This window comes from Xenopus laevis, chromosome 6S, assembly GCF_017654675.1.
Source record: "Xenopus laevis strain J_2021 chromosome 6S, Xenopus_laevis_v10.1, whole genome shotgun sequence".
Lineage (NCBI taxonomy): Eukaryota > Metazoa > Chordata > Amphibia > Anura > Pipidae > Xenopus > Xenopus laevis.
This window is the reverse complement of record NC_054382.1, coordinates 128,486,728-128,512,049: the sequence shown is the minus strand read 5'-3', so window position 1 is coordinate 128,512,049 and position 25,322 is coordinate 128,486,728. Positions and strand designations below refer to the sequence as shown.

The following is a 25,322-nucleotide window of genomic DNA, read 5'->3' as shown; positions in this document are numbered from 1 at the left end:
GCTACCCATGTCCTAGCTACAGACAGTATTGACTGTTTTGTGTTCTCACCATATGGTTGGCTGAATGTGCCACAGGTCAAATTATCAGCAGTTGGATACTTATTGGTGTTGCTGCAGAAAGCCTAGAGGCACAAAAGGCACAAACCTTCCACCCGTGGAGCTCTTCACCTTTTTCAAAATTGGTAGAATTCTGCCAAAATGGAGCCTAAGCTTACATTTTGGTCTCCCATCCCAAAACCCATTTTCCACAGGTCTGCTGTGATCAGGCATTCCTACAAGTGCATTCAATAAGGAATGAAAGGTCAAGCCCAGCCCTTATTTCCACTACCCTTGTTCCCAAGTTGTGCAAACATGAGTAGTTCAACCAGTGCCTATGCAGCAAACCACTTTTCCTTTGGTTTTCCTTGTGATGGAGATATTTCCCACTGATAAGTAACACATTAACATAATTTTCTAAAGGAATTATATGATTTGCATGTGTATAAGTGTCCTTAGTAGAAATGTGTGTGCCTTCTGTAATTATACTAAGGATACACTCCTCCTCCACTATATTAGAGATAATGATTATCCAGTGATAAAGCAAATGGTAAAACAATGCACAGAAGATTTTAGACATATAAAAATGAATAGGATTAGGAAATGATGTGTGACAGTTATAATAGATGCCGCTCACCTGCTGGACCTGAATAGTCCAGATGCTCAGTTCTTCAGCAGAGAATCTCTATTCTAGGCAAATCTCCAGAGGATGTATGAGCTTGACGTAAATAAAAATGACTCACATTATATACAGAACAACTAATATTAGCAAAGGAAAGATTACATTCCCAGAAAAATGCATGTTGAAAAATGTGCTATCAGTCCTAGCTTATCACTATATTGTATTCTGTGTTTCAAACACACACTAACAGCCCAAGAATCTGTAGTTCGGGCTCAGTATGTACCTGACATCCACTTGATAGGGCCATTTGTTGCCCCTGCTCCTCCCTGCTAACAATTTGGGGAATACAGCTCCAGGATGACTGCCATAATAAGCTTTAAGCGCATATAGGCAACAGTCACACATTGCAGAGGATTCCATGGTTGATAAGGGACAATTTACCCAAAAAATACCTCATGAGTCATGGCCATAATGATTCCTGTTTTGATGTAGTGTCTAGTGCTCTTTAGGTTTCAATATGCTCCTCTAAACTCATCATCATGATGGCAGTGATATTTCCCTTATATCTACGCTCTCATATGTCGGTAAGTCTGGTTCTGGAGCTGTAAAATACTATGCTCATTCATAGATCCAGGTCAACAAGTATTGACAGTCTTTTTCTTACTATGGATTATGATGCACCTTTTGCACTGAACCTGCTACATTCTGGCGACATCTTGTAAACATGAAAGTAGGTTTTATGGATCATAATCATGTAAAACATCTTCAGTGCACTTAACCATGACTAATAGCTCAGCTACATTATAGGCCACTGCACAGCCCCAAGAAAGAGCATTTGTTTGGAAGCTTGCTGGTATCTTTATTACTACTGGAAGCTTGCTGGTATCTTTATTACTACTGGAAGCTTGCTGGTATCTTTATTACTACTGGAAGCTTTCTGATATCTTTATTACTTCAGTTAATCAGCAATGAACCTTTCTGTTGATCTAAAAGAAATTCCTGCAATGAACTGTTTATTATATGCCATATCTTAACCAAAGCTGAAGCTTACTAATGATCTGAATTTATCTTAAAATCAAGTAAAACTCTTGCAAGCCTGGCTTCATTGGATAACCAATCTACAGAACCCTTCCATGAGTAGTGCAATCTGGTCTTTGTCTGTATCACAGTGTTTCACCCCCTGGTATATATTGATATATATACCAGTACCTTTTGGTTAAGATCAGCCAATAGGTTAATAGAATAACAATCCTATATGTAGTAAGAGTTGCCCATTATAAGTCATTGACAAAGGGACAATATTTTAGACTTGTGACTTTGTATATAAGGCTAAAACCACACTTGTTCCACCTTAGACCTTCTTAGATCCATTTTACCAAATCATAAAATGGGCAAATGTTCAGCCTTGGCCTTCTGAAGTTACCCGAATCTTTCAGATCGGAATCCTGGATAGCCAGAGCAATGCCAGCACAGCAGACGTGAAAAGTTTATCATTTATATAATTTATAAGGCAGGAACTAGTTTCCACCTCCCTGTAATGACGGGTGAAGTAGGCAGGACTAAGTCCAAGCCCTGAGGAAGAATCTTTTGCCTAAAGCAGCCAGGTAGAGTTGTGAGTATGAACTGTATACATATTTCTTGTTGTCTTCTTTCATGTACTCATGTTGGGTGGCCTTTTCATAGCCCTGTGTAGTCTCTTGCTTTGCCTGTGTTAAATTTAATATTATCTGTTTCTTGAGTTTGGGGGAAGCACTCACATGTAAATACCATTAAAAAACCAACATAATTATTTTTTGGGGGATTTGAAGACTCTCCATGTAACAAGTCAGCTGCAAAGTTATCAGCTACATGAAGTTTTCATCTGCTTCTTCATATTGTATTTCCCTAGGGGATATATACTGTAGATCTCACAATGAGCACAATTATAGTTGTGATTAAACATTGTAAGAATCCCATATATCTCTGTATCTTTTAACACCTTTTGTATTTTTGCATAGGGATGAGATGAATAATTAAAAAAATTTTAGAATCCCATTCACTTACTGACCATTAATATATTTGTGAATGTGTGCTAGAGGGCATCTTCCATTTTGTTTAAGGATTATGGGAAACATTCTATGAATGAATCCCAAAACAGTTGCATCACACAGTCTCAGATTTTAATGGTCACTCCATATAGTACCAATAAGAAGGCCAGAGTAGATTAATAACAAATTGAATGTCCTTCAATGGCCCAGTCAAGGCTCTGATCTCAATCCAACCTGTAACAAAAAACATTCAGGTGCATAAGTGTCGTCCAACTCATTCTGTAGTGTAAAACGAATACATTTCTTGATGCTGTAATTGCTGGAATAAAGGCTGGGCAAAACAATTTAAATTTTCAAAATGTTAAAATGTAATTTTAAAGAGTGCTAAAATATTAATGCAAAGAACATTTTTCATTTTTCACTTTTTCTTACATAGATCAAAGTCCAAAGTCTATGCCTTAGTTTCACTGCTTGAATTAGAATTTTGACAGAGAAGACAATTTCAGGATAGGATTTCTTTTTCACTAAAATGGCAGAATTGTTTAGGAGTGTGAATATACACTATAATGGTGCTGTTTACACTATAATAGACAAAATTTGTACTATTAAATTATTCGATAAAGGCAACTTAACCCCAAGTGAGTAGCAATTCAAAATAACCGACAGTGCAGCAATACTGACTGTGTACATTAATTGCTATTTATGGCTTTGAATTGTGTTTTAATTATTCTCTGCCAATTGTTTCAATTATTCTAAATTGTTCATTTTAGGGCATTTCTAAATAATTAATTTTTGTTAAATATAATGTGCTATAAAGCAATAATTTCCTTAGTAGCATGGTAATTAGATTGAGAAATGACACACCCCATTAAGTTCAAAGTGATGGTCTATAAAAACCTGTTAAACTTATGATCTAAAACCTGCTTAACTGCTAGTTGATCCAGAGGAAGATGAAAAAAAAACTCTGAAGCCTCTACAATTTGCCTTGAAGGGGGAAAATCTTTCTTGACTCAATATGGCAATTGGACAAGTCCTTTGCTCAACTTTGTTCTAAAGGCTAATTTCAGTACTTGTATTTTCTCACTTGCTACCAACACCTTCTTGCAGTTGATTAATGTATCTGCTAGTAAAACTGATTCAAGGAGAGAATCTGAAAACAAAAAAACCCTATCTGAATATTAAAGGAAAACTAAACATAATATGAAAAGCCCCTTCTACCCTCCATAGTGCCCCCTCTCTTTTTCCTCACCGCATAGTGCATAAGTGAAAAATGTGCCCTTAATTGTGCATCTCATGTATCTGTGCAGGGTAGCGCAGAAAAACTTAAGGGCCATCTTCTGCATCTTCTTCCAGAAGGGAACACCGACATGGAGATATTTGGTGCATGCGCAGTTGGAGCCAATCCAGTGTTTGAGTCAACTGTGCATGCACTGGAAACTCCATAAAAGAGGATCCTCCGAAGAAAAATGGAGATGCAGAAGATGGGGGCCTTGAGCTCCGCTGCGCTACTCTGAACAGATAAGTGAGTTGCACAGGCAAATTTGTCACTAATGCATTATGCAGTAAGGAAGGATGGGGTCACTATGCGGGTAGTGGAAGGGACTTTTCACATTAGGGGGAGTTTAGTTCTCCTTTAAGACAAAGCCTCCTTTCCTCTAATAAACTGGTGTCTGGAAGGACCTACTGATAGTTAAAGCATCAAAATTTATTGTATGATCTTCTTATTCATTGTTATAATATATCCTCTTAGGTTTTAAATACACATTTGGTTTTGTTTTATGTTTATTTTATAATTCTCCCTCTACAAATAAAACTCTCTCTCTGTAAATTATATTTTTATAAACAATGCTTAGTGAAGTCATCAGTTATTATTGGTGCTCAGTGATGTCATTTGTATGACATGACTCGATGTACCCCCTGTTTGAATTGGCCTTTGGCCTCTTGCTTTTATATGATCATTATGTCACATTGTGACATAATATCAGAGAGAGAGGGAGAGATCAGACAGAAATAGAGACTATATTTCTATAAAGAGATAAATAGATGCAACGAGAGAGGGGGAGATATAGAACACTGCACGTGTAAAAAAAGAAAGCGAGACAATTTGCTGCTCTTAAGACTGATTTAAAAAAAAAATAAAGTTATAACATAAACTTGCATCAACGATGGCTTTTAACAGGGTTAACAATAAGTTTTTTCTTAATTAATTGGCTGTAGTGCTTAATATATTCAATCAAGCATGTGTTTCCACCCCACCTTGTTCCAAGACCTGTGTGGAAAAATTATCCATTCCACTAAAGTGTCCAGCAACTACTCTACAACATTTAGCTTGTTCATACATCATAATTAACTTTGCCTCCCTCATCAGCACATGTGTTGCCTAAGTTTTACTCCTCAAGATCTACCACTCACCAACCAATTAGTCAACAATCAATTGAATAAGCACCTTTGAGGTGTCCGTTAAATTGAGAAAACCAGCCTGTTGGTTGATCTTGAAGACGGAGCTTGGTAACCACTTTGCTAAACTGTTCTTGGTCAAAACAAGATCATTTTAAGTTCTGTAAGCTCTAGTGAATGAACTGCATGGAATGCTGTAATGACTTGCGATGCTACATGACCTAAAACATTGCATTTTAACTCAAAAGGGGACTAGCAGTTTATTCTTTTTGCATGTGCTTTCCCCTAGACTCTGGCTGCTCTAACAAGAAACTCAATAAATCTGCTTCCAAACCATCTTGCACAAGCTTTGCATGTCCAATCTGGGCCTGAGGAAATTAACAAGCGAATAGAGCACACCATCGACTTACGGAGTGGCGATAAATTGAGAAGAGAGCATATCAAGCCTTTCTCACTGATGTTTAAAAACTCCAGCCTGGAGCATAAGGTAGCTGGGTCTTAATAGCTGATATTTACCAATTAACTTGTCGTAGATGTCCACATCACTACAGGAAGACACAATGAGACGTCTAGTGGTCTGTTTATCACTTTTATTGCACGCTACAGGTGGAGTGTCAGTTACTGTGAACATTCATGCACTAGCATGCCATAGTATATTTGCTGCAGTAGAGAGCAAGCCCATGCTGCCAGGTAATACAAGTGGAACCATAATTGTCTTCAATGGGAAGACTGGAAACCCTCTCTTGCATTGACTGCAATGCATCAGTGTTTGGAATAACTCATTCTCCATCTGTCCTCATTCTACATTTTATTTTATAACATGCATCACTAAATATCCCCCCAGCTCTTCTCTAAAAATGTATAAAGGAGAAAAAAATGTAATTTTTACATATTCTTTTTATGTTTTTTCATGTTCCATGTGTATAATACTAAACAGCAAGCTCATATTTGACAACTCCTACTTTGGGAGAGACTTTGAGGCAAAAAATAGGGTGTGCAGAGTTTCTTTCAAAATGGTGTGGGATTATGGTCATCAAAGTGGTCTGGCAGGAGCATGGACAAAAGTCCAGATACTTGCTGACTGTCCCATCAAATGTGAGGCAGTCTATTTACTAAATTTACTAATATTCGGATTTCTATTTTTTTCTCAGAATTTTTTTTTTATTTCTCTAAATAAATTGAGCTGTATTAAGTGTAAAAGCCACAAGAAACTCTAATACAAAATTGTTCCAAGTAAAAGCTGTCAAGGTCCCATAGAAGTCAACGGTAGCTGCACAGATGCTATTGGACTTTTTTTTAGCTATTCCGAATTTGAATGAAACAAAATTCCCATAAATTTGACCTTTGATAAATAACCCCCAATTTATGTGGCTTTAATTCCAGGGTTCCAGCAGTAGGTTGCATCAATGGCCATGACAGATTTTGCCAAGATGCTAATGTCACTGGCACACTGAACCAGACGTAGATTCACTCAACGTTCCATCTAATAAGTGCATTTGCACACTGCAAATTTGGCTTATGTGGTAGGACATGCTGAGTTAGCAAAACGACTAGATAAAGATTACTCTCTTTGTAGCTATATCAGATAGGGCTATACCAGAAACACATCTAAAAGAACCAAAAAATTGTAATAGAATTAAACATCCAGTAACTATAGCTGTTTAGGTAGGTAATCCTAAATTGCAACCAAAAAAATCTAGAAAAAAGATCTTCACTGTGCTTTCATGGGTTCATGGGTAAATGAGGGCAAATGTTATTGGATTATAGAACTGGTAGAAAACACAGGGTAGATGTGCATCTAGTTCAAGTTTAGAACTAATACAAGTCCCCAATCCCCAACAAAGTATGGGAAATGTAATTCATTATTAGTATTATAATGACCACAGTTGTCCATGGTAATGCTAGGAAACATAGCATAATGCCTAAATAAACACATACTACTTATAATTCTAACTGGTTAGTGCCTATTGTGCCATATCATGACAAATGAGTGTTGCGGAATAAGTTATATGGCCCGCTGTTGTGGCATGTGTCTTGGGTGGTGCACCTTTAGATATCAGCTGCTGTGTCCTACTGATTTAAGGAATGAGTCTTACTGGGGGTTTCTGACAGACATTGCTTTTTGGGGGGTCCTTGTGTTGTTCTCATTGCCCAAAGTGTGTCCAAGAGCAAAATTTTATGTTAGGGCCAAGAAATGTAATCTCTTATGTCTTCATAACCACCTTTACCGTCCTTGCTTTATTTCTGTCATCTCACTCATTGACTTGTGCATGTCTGTTTCTTGCCAATTCTCTCCCAGCACCTTCTCTCTCCTGTCATTACTGTTGAGTTCAATGCCATTAAATCAGAGTCATCAATGAATCCCATAGCATCAGAGAGATAATGATCCTGTTCTTGATTTTGCAATCTCGTTTACTGCCCATTTCCCATTCCCATTTAAACATCTGCTATAAAGTGGGAAAGGGTCTTTAAAATGTGGGCTGAATCACTATGTATGTGATGAAATACAGACAAAAAGCACAATAAAATAAAAATGGAAGGACTTAATGTATTTTTTAAGGATTTTGTATGGTGTTTTTCAATCAAATGAACTGTTTGACCATGTCTCCTGGGTTGGGTTTCATTAAAGATTTAGCCACCATTTTGCAATCCTGTTGGTCAACCCTGACTGAAATTGGATTGGCCAAGACCTTGAATGTCTTGAGTGTCAGGTCATTATAGGTGTCAGCTCAGCTACCCAGTTACTCTGCAGCCCCACTGCCATTTTGATGTTTAGCCCATCAGATTAGTACCAGTTGAATGAATTTTAACAATCCAAGTGACAAATTAATTAAGAAAATTATTATTTGTTCTATACAACTACAGATGCAATATACATCTAAATATATGGGGGGGGGGGGTTGGTGCAATGCCAATCTATGCCTGAAAGGATACTGTTTTATAGTATATCTTCTCTTCTCATTCAATTTGTTTATTTTTCATAGAGTTTATTTAATCTAGGCAACCCAAATATCAATTAAACCTACCAGTGCATACAAAGTTGATCACATATTTTTGCACAGATGGTAACTTGTTTAAGCTAAATGTCAGTCTTCCCCCAAGGACATGCTGAGATAATTATTCCCCAGTTTTTTTGCCATCTATGTCATTATTACAGCTTTGCGCCCCTATTCCCCAGGTATCATTGATGTAGGAAGATGGTGACAGACATAAACATTCATACAATGATTGCACCAAGCTGAAATGTTACCGTCCCTTTTGAATTTATCCCAATGAGATTTATGTTTTTGAGTCCTCTAGGAGCATCAGATTTCTGTTTATAATATAGTCACAACAGTGATGTATCTCAGTGCCCAAACCACTGTATTACCTCTGTATTCTGCTCCATTACAAAGCCACAGCTGAATAAAACTGTAGCTGACTATGTTATTCAGATGTTCGATTTACATATAAATCCGTGTGTGCCCCTGAGAAGGTATTTTGAAAATGCTTGACAACTGCTTAGCAAACAGCTTCTAAAATACATCTTGCAAATGAAACAAGAACCCAACCAACAGTGTCGGATATCGGAGGACAGAAAATTCCACATTTTTATTTTTATCTGGTTAATTATAACATAATTTGCATGATTGGTAGGATGTTTTGTTATTGTCTGCAGCAGTTTGTCAACACATTTTTTAAAAACTCCTATTCCTTTTACTTATAGAGGTCAATTGTGGGGTTCAGTCAGACATTATGTGCTTGCGTCTAGTTAAACTCACCTATACCAGTGCACTGCTGTAGTTTCAATTTTTGGTAGGTGGTAGGTGTAAGGTGCAAGGAAAGTCTAGTAGAAGTAAATCTAGAGCAACTGGAGTAAGTGTTGAAGCAGCTTCTTCAGTTGAACTGAAGAAGCTGCCCGGATGAGTAGTGAAATGTCTTCAATGATTACTCAGCAAGTCCAGTTGCTGTAGATGTACTTTTACTAGATATACCATGACCTGGATTAATGAACATTTTTATAGAAATATGTGAAGGAATGTTGCGTAAAAACACTATTCTGAAATGAAGCATTTTAATAGTAAAAGAGCCCTAAATTCCCATCTTACACTCTATAATTAATTGTTTATGAATGTGTATTACTTACCTGGAGTTATCAGAGCAATTCCAAATCAGTCACTAGTAACCAATAGCAGCTCCCTTTTAGAAGAACAATTGATTAAATCGTGTAAGTGCATGGGTAATCTCTTTGTACCTTGAGGACTTACTGGCACTTCTATGTTTATGTAAATTGTTCTGCTCAAGGCTGGTTGATTTGCTTTGGAACTGTTTAAGCCTCCAAGCCAGAACTTACTTTAAAATATCTGTTGTGGAAGTACCCACACATAATAAATATGCATAAACATAAATGCATTTTTTATTAAAATACATGTATTATAAAGAAACACTAGCACGGGGTTGAAAATGTAGGAATGCGATTAATCTGTAATGATGCATAAAGAGCTTTAGTGCTCATCTCTTCTTTACATCAACATTTATGAAAGGCATCTTTTTGAAGCAGATTACCTCCATATTAAATACACACTTTGATTCAGTTCCATAATACACTGGTAGTATGTTAAGCTTGTCAGCCTGGATACCGAAAAGACCATTCTTTATCCGATAGCCTCCTTGTTCCTTCTGTTACTGTGAGGTCTATTCCTGAAGTAGTTTGGGCATCAATGGTTGCCTCTCCCAAGAGATTCATGCTTCCCATAGAGTTCACTAAAACAGGGACCCGTCATTTGAACCTGTTGTGATGGAGAGCTGTCGATTTAGTAGTATATCCAGCAATGTGTGTAAATAAGCAACTAGGTTCCTTCACACCAATCACTAGGGCACCTTCTCTAAGCTCTGCTGAAAAAAAAGAAATGTATACATTTATATATAAGTTCATGTTAGGTCAAAAGCATAAGTTGTCCATTGGGGACAAATATGTGTATACTTTCAGTAAACAGGTTCTGACCCCTTATATAATGGACAAGTGATGCACAAGTCACAAGATTACACTAGAAGAGCAAATCATTCCAATACAAAGAACATGACTCTTTTTTTCTTTTATGTGTCTCTCTTTCATACCCTTTCTTTCTTTTTCTTTCTTTCTTTCTTTCTTTCTTTCTTTCTTTCTTTCTTTCTTTCTTTCTTTCTTTCTTTCTTTCTTTCTTTCTTTTTCTTTCTTTCTTTTTCTTTCTTTCTTTCCTTTACCCTATGGCCTGTCCTATTCTTTTTTTTCCTTTATATTGTCCTCACCTCTCTCTCCCCTTTCTCATCCTTTCTTTATGGTGGGCACACTTATAACCAATGAAAGAGTGAGATTGTACTGCCTTTTTGGGAAGCTTCTCCAGTTTAGTTAATGCTGGGACTGCATTGTAGTGCTTTGTATCTGTCTACATTGAGCCAAGAGTGAAATTCACAGAAATGGTGGAAATTGTGCAATCATGTAAAACTGTGATATGCTAGCTTGGAATCAACCCTAAAACTGCATGGAAGTAACACGCTAAATATTTTTTTCTCTACATAAGTTGCAAAGTACATTCATCTTGATTTAGTTTTAGGAGTATTTCAGTTTGAAGGTAATTGGCACAAAGTGAGATCCTACAGATGGAGTGATCTTTGACTTGAGATCCCTCAGAGGACATAGCTTGCCACAATACAGCATAGCACTCATTTCATTTAAAGTGATTCATTTAAATGGCACTGCATGGAAGTATATAAGCAGCCATCTGCACTAAATGCCTAGATAAGATTTGCAACCATCTGTAGTTAACGTTCTTTCTTAGCCAACATTCAACTATAGTTGGAACAAGCTTCAGTGGTCTTGTCTCTCCTTATTCCTCCCTATGGAGCCACTTAAATAACTTTATGTAAATAGCAGTATAAACAACTATATAACATAGAAAACAGTACACCCCCATACTGGAATGCTCGTCCACCAATAACACCACATGATAGGCTGCCAACCATGCCAGCCACCTCCTGTGAGAATAATTTCTGGACAAATGAGAGCAGGCTGTGCTGGAACCTTTGTCTTAGGAGACTATCACCAACTTGGTGCATTTGTGCTGAAATCTTAATATATACCTCTGTGCCCCTTCTTCTGATCTTCTGATTTTTCCCCTTCTATTTCCCTACCTATCAACTGTACCATAACTCTACCCTAACCTTCTTGCTGAGCCTATTAAACTTGCACCATTGGAGTTTCCATGTATGCGAAAACTTGGCTTTACAATGTTTTGTTTTTGCTTGTATGTAACAGCATTGCTCTTTCATTTTATTAATTCCTCTTCTTTTCATTTCAGTATTCTCAAATGAGGGATGAAGTGTTCAAGTCAAACCTGGTGTGCGCTTTCATAGTTCTTGTATTTATTACGGCAATCCAGAGCTTGCTTCCTTCATCAAGGTAAATACCATGGGGAAAATGTATTTCTATTGATCTTCCCGGAATTAAATATTTGATAATATCAACACCACCGTACCTGGCAAACTTATTGCCCTGGAGTCTTCTTTTTGTGTACCCTATAAATATACTTTCCATGCAATCTATACTGTATTGGCATTTAGGTCGGAGATTCTTTAGTATTGATATGTTTGTCAGACTGAAAAGATGCCTTATTTATTTCAATACGTTTATTTAAATGTTGCACTATGCCTGGGAACAAAAATGAAGATCTGTTTCTTTCTTACTGTCTTTGATGCATGCTCTCTTCCACTATAATAACTATTATTATGAGGCCACAGAGTTACCATGGATCATGTTACAGTATTTATATATATATATATATATCATGAGTAAAAAAGAAATATCCTGCTTTAGGGATCATTTTAAATGTGTCATAGCTATTTGGGTTTGGGTAGTTGTATATATAATTATGTTGCTGTTGATGATACAGTATCAAATCATCTTTAAATAACAAGTATTTATGTACAATCAGTGTGTGTATTACATTTTTTCTCACAAAGCCTTGGGCAACCTGCAGCAATAATCAGAATCAAGGCATTATGGGAAACCGTAGGCAAATTATACAGTATCTTTATGTATCTGGGTCTAATGTTTCTGCACTAGCTTTAACGGTGGAGACTGCAAAACTCTAAAATTAGCATATTAGCCCGTGTCAAGAATTATGTTATTTATATACAGCCAACAAAGAGCATGTTGAGCATTGTTTTATGCCCCTTCCCTACTAGAGCTTATGACCAACTTTCCTTATCAAAGGCACATGTACAAACTAGGGTCAATTTCATCAAGAGCCAACCAGCTGCATGTTTCAGGAATTTTGGAAACAAATTGAGCACCTGAAGAACATTCAAACACCACACCACTTTGGACTGAACCCAGAAACATAGGGGGTTATTTACGAAGCTCCGATTGCCCGAAATTTCCACGAAATCTGAAAAATTTGTGATTTTTTGTATTATAATAGGCTTTAAAAAAATCACAAATTTTTCGGAATTTGTTAAACCCCAAGGGCTAAAAAGCCAGAATATAAAACCACGGCATCTCAAACCTGTCGGGGTTGCATAAAAGTCAATGGGAACAGTCACATTGATTTTTGGTTGTGTCGGGGGTTTCGGGCAATTTCACTATGTTTTCAGAGCTTTTGGAGCATAACTCCGACAAATTCAGAGTTTTCGGGGGAAATTCACAAAAAAATTCGGAGCTTTTCCCGCAAAGGTAATTTTCTGGAAAATGTGATAATATATAAGCGTGGAAAACCCGAGCAGGTTAGATCGGAGTTTGTAGCAGCCGATAATGAGATAAATTCGGACCTTGATAAATAATTGAGAGGCAGCAATGCTATCCACATTGTCACCATACCTCACAATTATTTGATAGTTCACACTCTTGGCAAGATAAATGAGCATTATGAACAAATAAGCATAAAAATTATTTTTGTACTTATTGAGACTTTTTATATAATAGCTCTCCCCCACTTACATTCCATTAAATCTCAGCAACATCTAACATTTGTATCTAAAACAAATCCTTTCTTTAATCCATTATTTGCATTCCATCCTGTTATATAAACAAAACCCCTCACATTTAAAGCCATGTTAGTCCCATTTACATAAGAAACATCTGAATTTCTGAGATTTGAGTTCTGTTGTAGGCAAATAAGTAGACAATAAATATTGACGTAGATCATCATCGTGATCCCATCCTCATTCTGTCCTCTACAGGGCAAAAGTTTCAGCCTGTGGCCATGAATATGTAGGTCCGGTAAAGACCACCAACTGATTTCTCCATCTTCGTCACATGGAGACCCCTTCTGTGCTTCCCATCCCATGATCTCCATTCTTTCGTAAGTGTAGTTCATCTCCATCTGTTCTTTTGTCGCTACCAAACCATCATTTCTTTCCCTGTGTGTTGTTTTTCGTTATTCCTTGTCTCCAAACACGTTTGTGCCCAATCCAGTTTCTTTATCCCTGTGAAGAAACCCGTCTCCCAATGCTTTTGCAGTTGAGTTATTAGTAGTGGCTTCACCCGTTAATGCCAATTAATTCCAATTGAAAATCATTTTATTATTTAAGGTACTTAGGCTAAAACTGATTCAAACTGTGAGTGGAATGAAAACAATAATATATATTTAATCAAGTAATTTCACATTGAAATGATTCATCTCATAATAAAATAAGAGAAGCCGGTAGTAGCCTAAAATAAAAGCTTGTGATGCAGATTTGCTATCAAATGCAATATGAGACTAAAATGTCGTTAGCGTGGGTGATTTACATTCCACCAGTAAAAAATAATAAGGCAAATAATTATTTTTCAGACTGAATTCCCTGTGCAATCCTCAGACTTTTCTAAGAGACCCATTAATAATCCATAACAAATTGTCTCCCCATTTAATATATCAAACCAGTGGCATAATTGGAAGGTACTTGAATCCACCATAAATTATTTTTTAGCAACCCCCACCTCCAATTCTTAGAAGTCATTGGTTCTACACTCTCCTGCATATAACCAAGCAATCAAGTATCCTTATTTAGCAGCCACACGATGGTCTTCACAGATGAGTACTAGTCACTAAAATAAATAGGTAGACCACAAATACACCAGTTATAATAGTAATGCAGATAACGCCTTTGCTTAAAGGGATACTCTCATGGGAAAAACATGTTTTTTTCAAAACGCATCAGTTAATAGTGCTGCTCCAGCAGAATTCTGCACTGAAATCCTTTTCTCAAAAGAGTAAACAGATTTTTTTTATATTCAATTTTGAAATCTGACATGGGGCTACATATTTTGTCAGTTTCCCAGCTGCCCGAGTCATGTGACTTGTGCCTGCACTTTAGGATGGAACTACTTACTTAATGTAACTGAATCAGTCTCAGTGGGACTTGGCTTTTACTATTGAGCGTTGTTCTTAGATCTTCCAGGGAGCTGTTATCTTGTGTTAGGGAGCTGCTACCTCGTTACCTTCCCATTGTTTTGTTGTTAGGCTGCTGCTTGCAGTACAGCAGTAAAGAGTGACTGAAGTTTATCAGAGCACAAGTCTCATGACTGGGGTCAACTGAGAAATTGGCAATATGTCTAGCCCCATGTCCGATTTCAGAATTGAATATAACAAAGTCTGTTTACTCTTTTGAAAAATGGATTTCAGTGCAGAATTCTGCTGAAGCAGCACTAACTCTTTAACTGATGTTTTTTGGAAAAAACATGTTTTCCCATGACAGTATCCCTTTAAGTATCTTTGTCTTTCTCTTGCCAGTTTCCTAAATCATAAGTATACCCATTTGAGGTTATTTTTAATTTCATTTATCAAATGCCAAATGTGATGTGACCACATTTACAGTGGTTAGACTTGACATACTCAATGCATACGTGTGCATGAGATATGAGTATAAGAGTACATGCATGGAGCCAGATCTATCCCAGTCTATTTTAGACTGTTATTTTGCAGAATGTTGCTCAGCTACATCCCTAGTTAGAATCAATGTGATGCCTTTTTTTGGCATTATGGTGGCTCCTTTTTTACATATATGTACAGTATGTACATTACAAGTGAGTCATTGTTTCTTGGGTGGTTTTCTCCAACTAATAATGATACTGGTCAACAAGCTTTGGAGAGTAAACAGGAACAGATGTGACTCAGATGTCAGAGGTGGATCTAGATGGGGTCAGATGCATGAACAAGCATTATCTTGGGTTGGCATATTTGGTGAGCACAACTTTCAATTGTTTGGGTTGGCACATTCATGAGTTTTTGAACATTTTAGAAAATTGCGATTAAAACATTTTTTTCAGTGGTCACGATTTGAAATCCTTGGTTGTTAATCTATTTATGAAAAAAATTTGATTTGGAAAAAACTCCATATTAATCAAAAAAAGCTTGGCTTTTTTTTTTTTTTTTTTAACAAATGCAGCTATTGAAAATTTGCCTCCCATTGATTTACTGTACGTAGAAGCTCAATGGCCAAGTTTTATTCCTACTTGTACCTGTTTTTTTCATGATCCGGGAAAAAAATATGATCTTCAGTTTTAATGAATTTGCGCCATAGACTTCTCAGTGAAATTTTATGGATCCTCACGGGGACTTATGTTGTACAACCAAGATATCTGTTACTAAGAGAACAAACACGTTTTCCTAAGACAGGTGGGTTTTCTGGGACTTCAGTAGTGGAATTACCAGCCAGACAACCCTCCAACTACCAAGAGACACCTCTATATTTATGAATAGTCAACCTGTATTCAGTAGCAAAGTTGTTGTTGTGATGCATCATAGGACCTATCATTTATAGTTGTCATATACATTTTTGATACGTTTTGATACTGAGGGCAGTTGGTTATTATTATTATTAACGTATTTATATAGCGCCAACATATTGCTTAGCACTGTAGACAATATTGCGTAGCACTGTGGACATGGTTCTTATTCAAATATATATTTATATATGTTTTTATATATTTATTTAATATTTCTTATAAAGCTCATAAGCTTCACTAAGTAAATGTAAAAGAGAATCTGAGGCTTCCACACAAATTTGTGATTGAAGAGTAGCACTCAATGATAAGTACAATTGTATAGTCCCCCATCACTGGCAATGACAAACACTGAACTGACTCTCTCTCCCTCTCTCTCTTAGGAATGTACTGAAATAGTTCCTATCCCCTTGTCCTATTTATAGTACTGACAGGTTTTTAGCCTTCTATATAGTAACCAACCTAATTTCTAAAGGAGGTCAAGGACTTTCCGCATTGATAGGAATGCAACTCACTTATGCAGTGCCTCAAACAATACTCTAAGGAGTCCAGTTAATGTGATTCCTTTGTGATGGGTTTATTATGCTATGGGTGTAGTATAGCTCTTCATTTAGAATGTTTGGCTTTAAAATAAGTGTAAAATTGATGAGGGGGCTATTCTAAGAAACTTTGCAATGTACATTCATTATTTATTTTGTTTTTATTCCAAGATATCAAGGGATACATGTACTGTTAATATGAATGAATTTTGTTACAACAGCACCACCTGCTGGTAAGTTTCTGACTATTCTGCCCACCAAGTAGTCAAGGAAGTTGTCAGGAGAAAGAAAGAGGCTGCTCTGATTTTTTTCTGCTTAGGAAAGGTTTGAGAAAGTTTTTTTATTATTTTTCTAAGCAGAAGAACATCAGAGCAGCCTCTTTCTTTCTCCTGACAACTTCCTTGACTACTTGGTGGTCAGACTGGTGGGAAACTGACCAGCAGGTGGTGCTGATGTACTGTAACAAAATGCATTCATATTAACAATACATGTATCCCTTAATATCATTAAATAAAAACACAATAAATAATGAATGTGCATTGCAAAATATCTTAGAATAGCACCCTCATTCATTTTACATTCACTTATTTTAAAGGTTTAGTTATCCTTTAATGACCTTTATTTTAATGACATTTAACTGGCTTGCAGATTTGGTTAAAAAGGGACATATACAGAGACTATTATTGGCACACACGCATAAATAATGAAATCTCAGCTTCTGGAGATTTGCTAGCGATACACTGCACTGAAATTCTCATTTGCAGCAAATCCTGCCTTATGAAGCTTATAGACTCATTTTTGCTGCCCCAAGGCTCTCTCCCTTGGAGCTGATGCAAGTATGAAATCAGACTTTCTAAGTCACGGAGTTAATGTCTATACGTTACTCTTTCCTTGATTATTATTATATATATATATCTTCCAAAAACATGAAGGCAGTGAGCATGAAACCATGTGGCATGCATATTATTCCCGGGGGCCAAAAATCAGTATATGAAAAAAATATCATTGCAGGCACCACTAGTTGCGCATCTTGTGTCCAGTCTGAACAAACTCAGATTTTATGGGAAAAATAAACTGAAATCCATTCATGAAGCCATAGAATTCGTCAATCATTATCAACTGTTCAAATGTAATCAAATTTGACATGAGGAAAAAGGCACAGTAGCATCTTAATTCATGTCATGGATGTCTGTTAATTGAATCGGGAGAGTAATAAAATATGGACTTATGGCTTTCTTGGATGTACTTTCAGATTGCAGCTTAATAGTAGGTATGGCTGAACATTTTAACAGCAAGCAAGAAGAGCTAATTTTCAAGCTTAAATTTGTGGTGGTCGCAGGAACAATTTTAAAGCACATTTGTGATTATCTTACTTGCAGGTACTGTACATATCTGCAAATGCACATGTGATGCAGAGCAAGCAGCTACAAAAATGAGAGTCATCTCAGCCAGCATATTGAGGCATCCATCACCATTGTTTCCACCAGAAACAAATGCCAAGGGCAGAGTATTACGTTCATGGTTGTACTTCCTACCCTCCATACTAGGACATTTGATTGTTGTCTATACAACCAGTTGAGCAGCACCATGACCCTCTTGCCTTATGCTAGGCCACTGCAAGATTTATAGTGCTGCTATAGTCCTTCCTGTAATGTTTAAGCAAGGTGTTCTTCTTGGCACAGTCAGTTGGGGGAATTTGTTTAGCACTGTATGGTCCTCTACAAGTAGACAATCAAGGCCACCATGGAAAGAAGGTCTTAATATGGGATCCTAACACAATTCAGACAAGTTAAAGAAGAGAGAGGAAAAATATTGGATTGAAGGGGATTAGAAAAAAAAACAAGAAAGCAGGAAGCAAAAAGTCAGAGGGTATTGAAGGGCAGAGATGAGGAAGTGTAAGACCAAAGGGTTGAGGAGCATAGGTGGAGAAATGAGCAAAAAGGAATTTGAAAGGGAGATGAAGAAATGAAAAATGTACAGACAATGAAGAATGTGGTTTAAAAGAAGAAAGGAAGAGAACAGAGTAGACAAAAGATGGGGTAAGAGGTTTAGCCCCAGACACTACTTTTTCTTTCGACAAACTAAAGCTGTGCCTAGAGAGGAGGACACAGGAACCCTCTTCTAAAACTGCCAGCTATCTTAGGACCAATAGTTTATCTCTTGAGGACCCCAAGGTTTTCTAGAAGGAAGAACCCCTGTGGCATATCTGATGATTAAAGGGAGTGATGCAGTAGGCTAGACTTCCAATATCTGGGTCATTCCCCAAGTTTACTGGTGGATTACCAACTCCGCAATTTCGTGAATACAACATTCTGATGAAAATTCATTTAAATGATCAAAGGGGACTAAGTACATGTTACTGCAGCACTATAGATACTCGAGGGTTGAAGGAGATTGGTGGAGAAATGAGCAAAAAGGAATTTTAAAGGGAGATGAAGAAATGAAAAATGTACAGACAATGAAGAATGTGGTTTAAAAGAAGAAAGGAAGAGAACAGAGTAGACAAATGATGGAGAAAGAGGTTTAGCCCCAGACACTAATTATTCTTTCTACATGGCAGGTTCAAGTGTACTTCAAACATTTTGCACTGTATCTATTTACATAGTGGTATTATGCTGCCATTAAGTTTCACCATTCCCCCCCCCCCCCATTTTCTGTATATTTTAGGTTACACTATCTTCCAGGTGTACATTAAACACTACAATAAAGCAGACCTGCTAATTTATTGATCCAAAAAAAAAAATCCAACGGAAACAGCAACACTACTCTAGTAAATGTTCATTGTGGACTTACAGATTCACATCCCTATTTTGTGTACATATTATTTTTAATACTTGGCGTGACCAAATGCTAATTGGTACAGGGCTTATTTTGTGGCAGAATTTAAATCACAAGTGTCGTTTTCTTAAATTGTGCTATTTTGATGCATAATACTTCAAATGTAAAATCAGCCCTGTAGGTCATCAAAAAAGTCATTGTGCTGAGCAAATTACACTTTTAGGGAATTGCACATTTCTGCCCGACGGTTTTCTATAATTTCACAGCAATTTCCCAGTACAGAAGAATCTGGGTACATTTGCTTTGTTGGCTCGCTGCTGTAGCTGTGCTTATATCATAAAGAAAGGCCTCTTATGCGGCTCCTTAAAGAGTAAGCCATTTGTGCTGCATGACACAACCCTCTCTAAATCATTGTCCACATCAGTTTAAAAAAAATGAAAAACAAGCTGGTCTACTTGTCTACACAAATATGTCTGTGTGTTTCTCTGGACCCATTGTCCCTGGGGAACCGTAATTTGCTTTAAAATGTATGTGTTTGTGGGATTAAAACTGCTTAAAGTTTGAATACTGTACATTTAGAAGAGGCCACTGCTAAATGATGAAGTACCACAAACTAAAGCTGTGCCCAGTTGGGAGGACACAGGAACCCTCTTCTAAAACTGCCAGCAATCTTAAGGTGGCTATAGACACACAGATAATATCATACAAAACTAATTTTCGTCCGATATTCGATGCGTGTATGGTGGAAAAAGAGCCGACCGATATCGGCAGAAGACTTGGATATTGGTCGGCTCGTCAATCGAGCTGGATGGAGAATTTTGATCGGGTGCCTTTGAAGGGACCCAAACATCGGCCATTGTTAGTGCTGAATTGTCAGATACAGGTAGAATTCTATTGTTTCTTTCCGTATATCTACCTGTATATCTGACGATTCAGCTCTACACGTGTGTATTGAAACGAACAATCTTTCTTGGAAAGATCTTTTCCAAGAAAGATCGTAATTGTTACGTCTATGGCCACCTTTAGGACCAATAGTGCATCTCTTGAGGACCCTACGTTATTCTAGAAGGAAGAATCTTTCTGGTGTTTCTGATGATTAAATGGAGTATTGCAATCGGTTACACTTCCAATATCTGGGTCATTCCCCAAGTTTTACTGATGGATTACCAACTCCGCAATTCATGAATACAACATTCTGATGAAAATTAATTTAAATGATCAAAGAGGACTAAGTATACTGTATGTAACTGCAGCACTATAGATACTCGAGGGTAACTTTCTCAGCTGCTCTCCAGAGTAGCTCAGTGCTTTATGTGACTCCTCTGTTCGGCCTTTTTACAGAAGTGATAGAGGGAGTGTCTCCAAGCTGAACAACCTTTCTTTTTCTTAGACAAACTTGTTGGCCAATGGTTCTTAAAGGGATCCTGTCATCAGAAAACATGTTTTTTTCAAAATGCATCAGTTAATAGTGCTACTCCAGCAGACTTCTGCACTGAAATCCATTTCTCAAAAGAGCAAACAGATTTTATCTTGTTTTAGGGGGCTGTTATCTGGTTACCTTCCCATTGTTCTTTTGTTTGGCTGCTGGGGGGGAAAGGGAGGGGGTGATATCACTTCAATTTGCAGTACAGCAGTAAAGAGTGATTGAAGTTTATCAGAGCACAAGTCACATGACTTGGGGCAGCTGGGAAATTGACAATATGTCTAGCCCCATGTCAGATTTCAAAATTGAATATAAAAAAATCTGTTTGCTCTTTTGAGAAATGGATTTCAGTGCAGAATTCTGCCGGAGCAGCACTATTAACTGATTCATTTTGGAAAAAAAAAATTTTCCCATGACAGTATCCCTTTAACCAGGAACAGTGGATTTATTGAAATGTAGTTCTATTGTACATCAAATATTTGTCGTACAAAATCACATCATACACCAAGTTTACAATGACTTTTACTGACACTGCAGGTGTTTGCAGTGATAGTTTGCCAATAATAAATTTTATTGTAATCCAATATTAAATTATTAGTTTAAAGGGATACTGTCATAGAAGAACATGCTATTTTTCAAAATGCAACAATTAATAGTGCTGCTCCAGCAGACTTCTGCACTGTAATCCAATTTTCAAAAGAACAAATCATTGTTTTAATATTTAATTTTGAAATCTGACATGGAGCTAGACATATTGTCAGTTTCCCAGGTGCCCCTAATCATGTACTCTAAAAGATGTGCATTAATCAATGTATTTTGTGTGTGTTTGGTGCCTTTAACGGTACCCCAGCCATATAAAGCACATGGTATAAGCACAAGTAATATATACAGTATATAACAAAAATGAAAGGCAAAGAAACAAAAATATTTGTAAAACAATTTTTTTAGTAAGTATCTTTTCTTGTGTTTCTGTGTTTTTTGTGTATACATTTGTTATTTGTACAAAATCCCCCAAATGTAATAAAGGGTACTAAGTTTGCCATGGGGCAGTAACCCATAGCAACCAATAAGATGGGTGCTTTTAATGTGGTGACCAATGTATGCTACATGCTGATTGGTTGCTATGGGTTACTGCTCCTGGGCAAACAATGCCATTTATTACATAACCCCCCCATTGTATGTAACAAATTACATTAAAGTCAATTTTAAATATTCTCTGAACTCTTTAAATTATTATGGTAACTTCATTCCTAAAATTTTATTAGTCTAGTGGCTGTCTAGTAGTCCTACCTTTTTAACCTGAAAGAAGATATTGTAGCTTGCATGGATCCTGCATAAACATTTGCACAAACCTTTTTACATTCTTAAAATCCTACCATTTGATTTAATGTATCATTATAATATTTCATAAACAAGTGTGCCCCAATTCAATTCAGATTTGCTGTTTATAAAAACAGCAAATCTCCATGGCTCATAATACTGTTCAGTCTATGAACAACAGAAATACTTTCTTGGCTTTACCAATAGCAAATGTATTAGACATCCCATAGATGCAGTAGAACATTTATTCCCTTACAAAAATGACTTTGAAATCCACGTTTGATGGTGATCCATAGGCACATGTAAGTTCTACCAAGATGCTTTAGCATATATAATATATCTATTAATGTTGCAACATACAGTTCTATCGGAATACATGCTGCTTTTCCTGAGGCCACTTGCAGTAGATAATAATGTTATGGTTTTTATGAGCTTATCTTTTTGAATTAATTCAACATTTTCTTCTGCAGCTTTCTAGTCTTTGAATTTAAACTGTTATGTTGTTGCTTTGATCTTCAACAAAAAAAAAAAAAAAAAAATGAAGAATAGCAAAGACTTTGGGAGAAGGGGAGGCTAGTACTATCTGTGTTTTTTTTTTCACAACTAGCAATATATTTACTAAAATCCTTGAAATAGAAAAAAAATTCCCCCAAAAAAATTATCGCTTGAAAAATCACTATTTCTTTCATTTTTAAAAAATTGACTTTTCTTTAAAAATAAAAGTGAATTATAAAATAGATTGAGTGCTTGTCACTGATTTATATAGAAGATTGTCAGGTTTTAGCTCCTGGGTTTTTTTCGTTTAAATTTTGGAGATCTTTTTTTTTATTTTGATATATCTTGAACTGGAATTTAAGAACATTTTAATTCTTTGGCATAAACTTGGCCAATTTCTTTGGCAAAAACTTGGCAAATTTTTTTTGGCAAGAACGTGGCCAATTTATTTGGCAAAAACTTGGCCAGTTTCTTTAGCAAAAACTTGGCCAGTTTCTTTAGCAAAAACTTGGGTAATGTCATTAGCAAAAACTTGGCCAATTTCTTTGGTAAAAACCTGAATTAAAATGGTCGTAAACCAGCAGTAGTGATGGGCAAATCTGACCCATTTCACTTCTATGAAAATTTGCGAAACGGAAAAAATTTGCCCAAAGGCATTGAAGTCTATTGATGTCTATTTTGATGCGTGAAAATTTTTTACACACAACCATTTTTTTCACCCATTAGAATCTATGGGCATCATTTTCACAGTGAAACTTGGTGAAAAATTTCGCTCATCACTAACCAGCTGTTTAGCCTCCCCAAAAAAAGATATAAAAATCTATTTATTCATATATAATTATACGATTTCCAACATGAACAAAACAAACAAACTCCACTGTAAGAAGATCTAAAGAATAAAAAAATTTACAAAATTATATCAGCAGCCCAAGATGACCTCTCCGCCACTGATATCTCCTAGATGCTTGCTGAGATATGGATGAAGCAGCAAATAAAGTAAAGGGATACAAATACAAGGAAAAACTGTTTAAATACCATCAAACCCCAATTTTGAATTTTTCAGGGACAGATAAAAATGTAAAATTGAGGAAACTGTAAAATGGGGGTATATAGTTTAAGGTTTTCCTGTAAAATAAACATGTTAATGGCAAAAAAAACCTTAAAATGTGGGATACAACATTATTTTACATTCCTGAGCAGGGAATAAATGGGTCTTTACGAAAAATGGGCCAAAAATATGATGTAGCACTAAAAAAAATCAATTTAACATCCAGCTCCTGCTGAAATATAGAACAAAGGGGCTGTAAAAACATGTAAAATCCTGGAAAATGTAAAATGTGGGAATGTAAAATCAGGATAGGACTGTAAACAGAGCAACATCGTCAGAATAGATACACAGTTACAATAACATCCTTCTAAATACACCTAGTAAACCCCTATAAAAATATTGATTTTGTAATCCCGGAGGCCTGTAGCAGGATAAAGACTTAATAAGGAGAAATTGGTCTTAAAAGGTATATTTTCCATTTGATTTCTCTAATGATGAACGAATGGAAACCTATTTTCAAGGTTCTGATAAAAAAAGGGCTGTTCGTATTGCTATACAAGGAATGAATGGAACCAATTTGAACTGTAACTATTCTCTTCCCAGGATGATGCCGATGGTGATCCAGTTCTCCATTCTGATCATGCTCCACTCGGCTCTTGTCCTGATAACAACGGCGGAGGATTATAAATGCTTGCCCCTCGTTCTGAGAAAAACATGCTGTTGGATTAATGAAACCTACTTGGCCCGGAATGTCATCATCTTCGCCTCCATAATGATTAATTTTCTGGGAGCCGTGATCAATATTGTAAGCCATTTATTATAGTTTCTTTTTCAGTACATTGATGATTTTATTTGGGATAAGGCAGGATTTATTCACAGGAACCAGAAATGAAAGATATTGATCTAACCTTTACACACATATACCAATATTAATGTGATTAGTACAGGTATGGGATCTATTATCCGGACACCCGTTATCAAGAAAGCTCCGAATTAAGGAAAGGCCATCTACCATAGACTTCATTATAATGAAATAATTTTTTTTCCTTTTTCTCTGTAATAATAAAACAGTAGCTTGTACTTGATCCCAACTAAGATATAATTAATCCTTATTGGAAGCCAAACCAGCCTATTGGGTTTATCATCATCATCATCATCATCATTTATTTATATAGTGCTGTCAATGTTTACATGATTTTCTAGTAGACTTAAGGTATCAAGATCCAAATTATAAAAAGATCTGTTAACTGGAAAAGCAGGTCCAGAGCATTCTGGATGGCAGGTCCCATAAGTATGTGTATGTATTATGGGATCCCTTATCCAGAAACCTGTTATCCAGAAAGATCCAAATTATGGTTAAGGTTGTCTCCCATAGACTCAGTTTTAATCCGTTAATTCAAAATGTTAATAATCTGCAATAATAAAAGAGTATCTTGTACTTGATAACAACTAAGATATTATTGGATGCAACACAATCCCACTGGGATTATTTAGGGGCCGATTCACAAAGGGTCGAATATCGAGGGTTAATTAACCCTCGATATTCGACTGGGAATTAAAATCCTTCGACTTCGAAGATCGAAGTCGAAGGATTTTAGCGCAAATAGTGCGATCGAACGATAAAATCCTTTGAATCGAACGGTTCGAAGGATTTAAATCCAACGATCGAAGGAATGTCCTTCGATCAAAAAAACGTAGGAAAGCCTATGGGGACCTTCCCCATAGGCTAACATTGAGTTCGGTAGGTTTTAGATGGCGAACTAGGGGGTCGAAGTTTTTTCTTAAAGAGATAGTACTTCGACTATCGAATGGTTCAAATCCTTCGATTCGAAGTTGTAGCCGTAGTCGAAGGTCTTAGTAGCCCATTCGATGGTCAAAGTAGCCCAAAAAACACTTGTTTTTTTACTTTGAATCCTT

At 36.5% G+C, this 25,322-nt stretch overlaps 1 protein-coding gene across 4 annotated transcripts in view; it reads left to right on the top strand.

Moving 5' to 3' along the window:
- Window positions 1–25,322, top strand: part of adcy8.S (adenylate cyclase 8 (brain) S homeolog) — a 180,550-nt gene that overhangs the window by 111,326 nt on the left and 43,902 nt on the right. For 3 of the 4 annotated variants that reach the window (XM_018223968.2, XM_018223970.2, XM_018223971.2), the window contains exons 8-10: window positions 5,372–5,569; window positions 11,400–11,500; window positions 24,009–24,210. In XM_018223968.2, the coding sequence (XP_018079457.1) occupies window positions 5,372–5,569; window positions 11,400–11,500; window positions 24,009–24,210 (501 nt within the window). The remainder of the gene's footprint in view (window positions 1–5,371; window positions 5,570–11,399; window positions 11,501–24,008; window positions 24,211–25,322) is intronic. The other variant, XM_018223969.2, reaches the window with a different exon arrangement.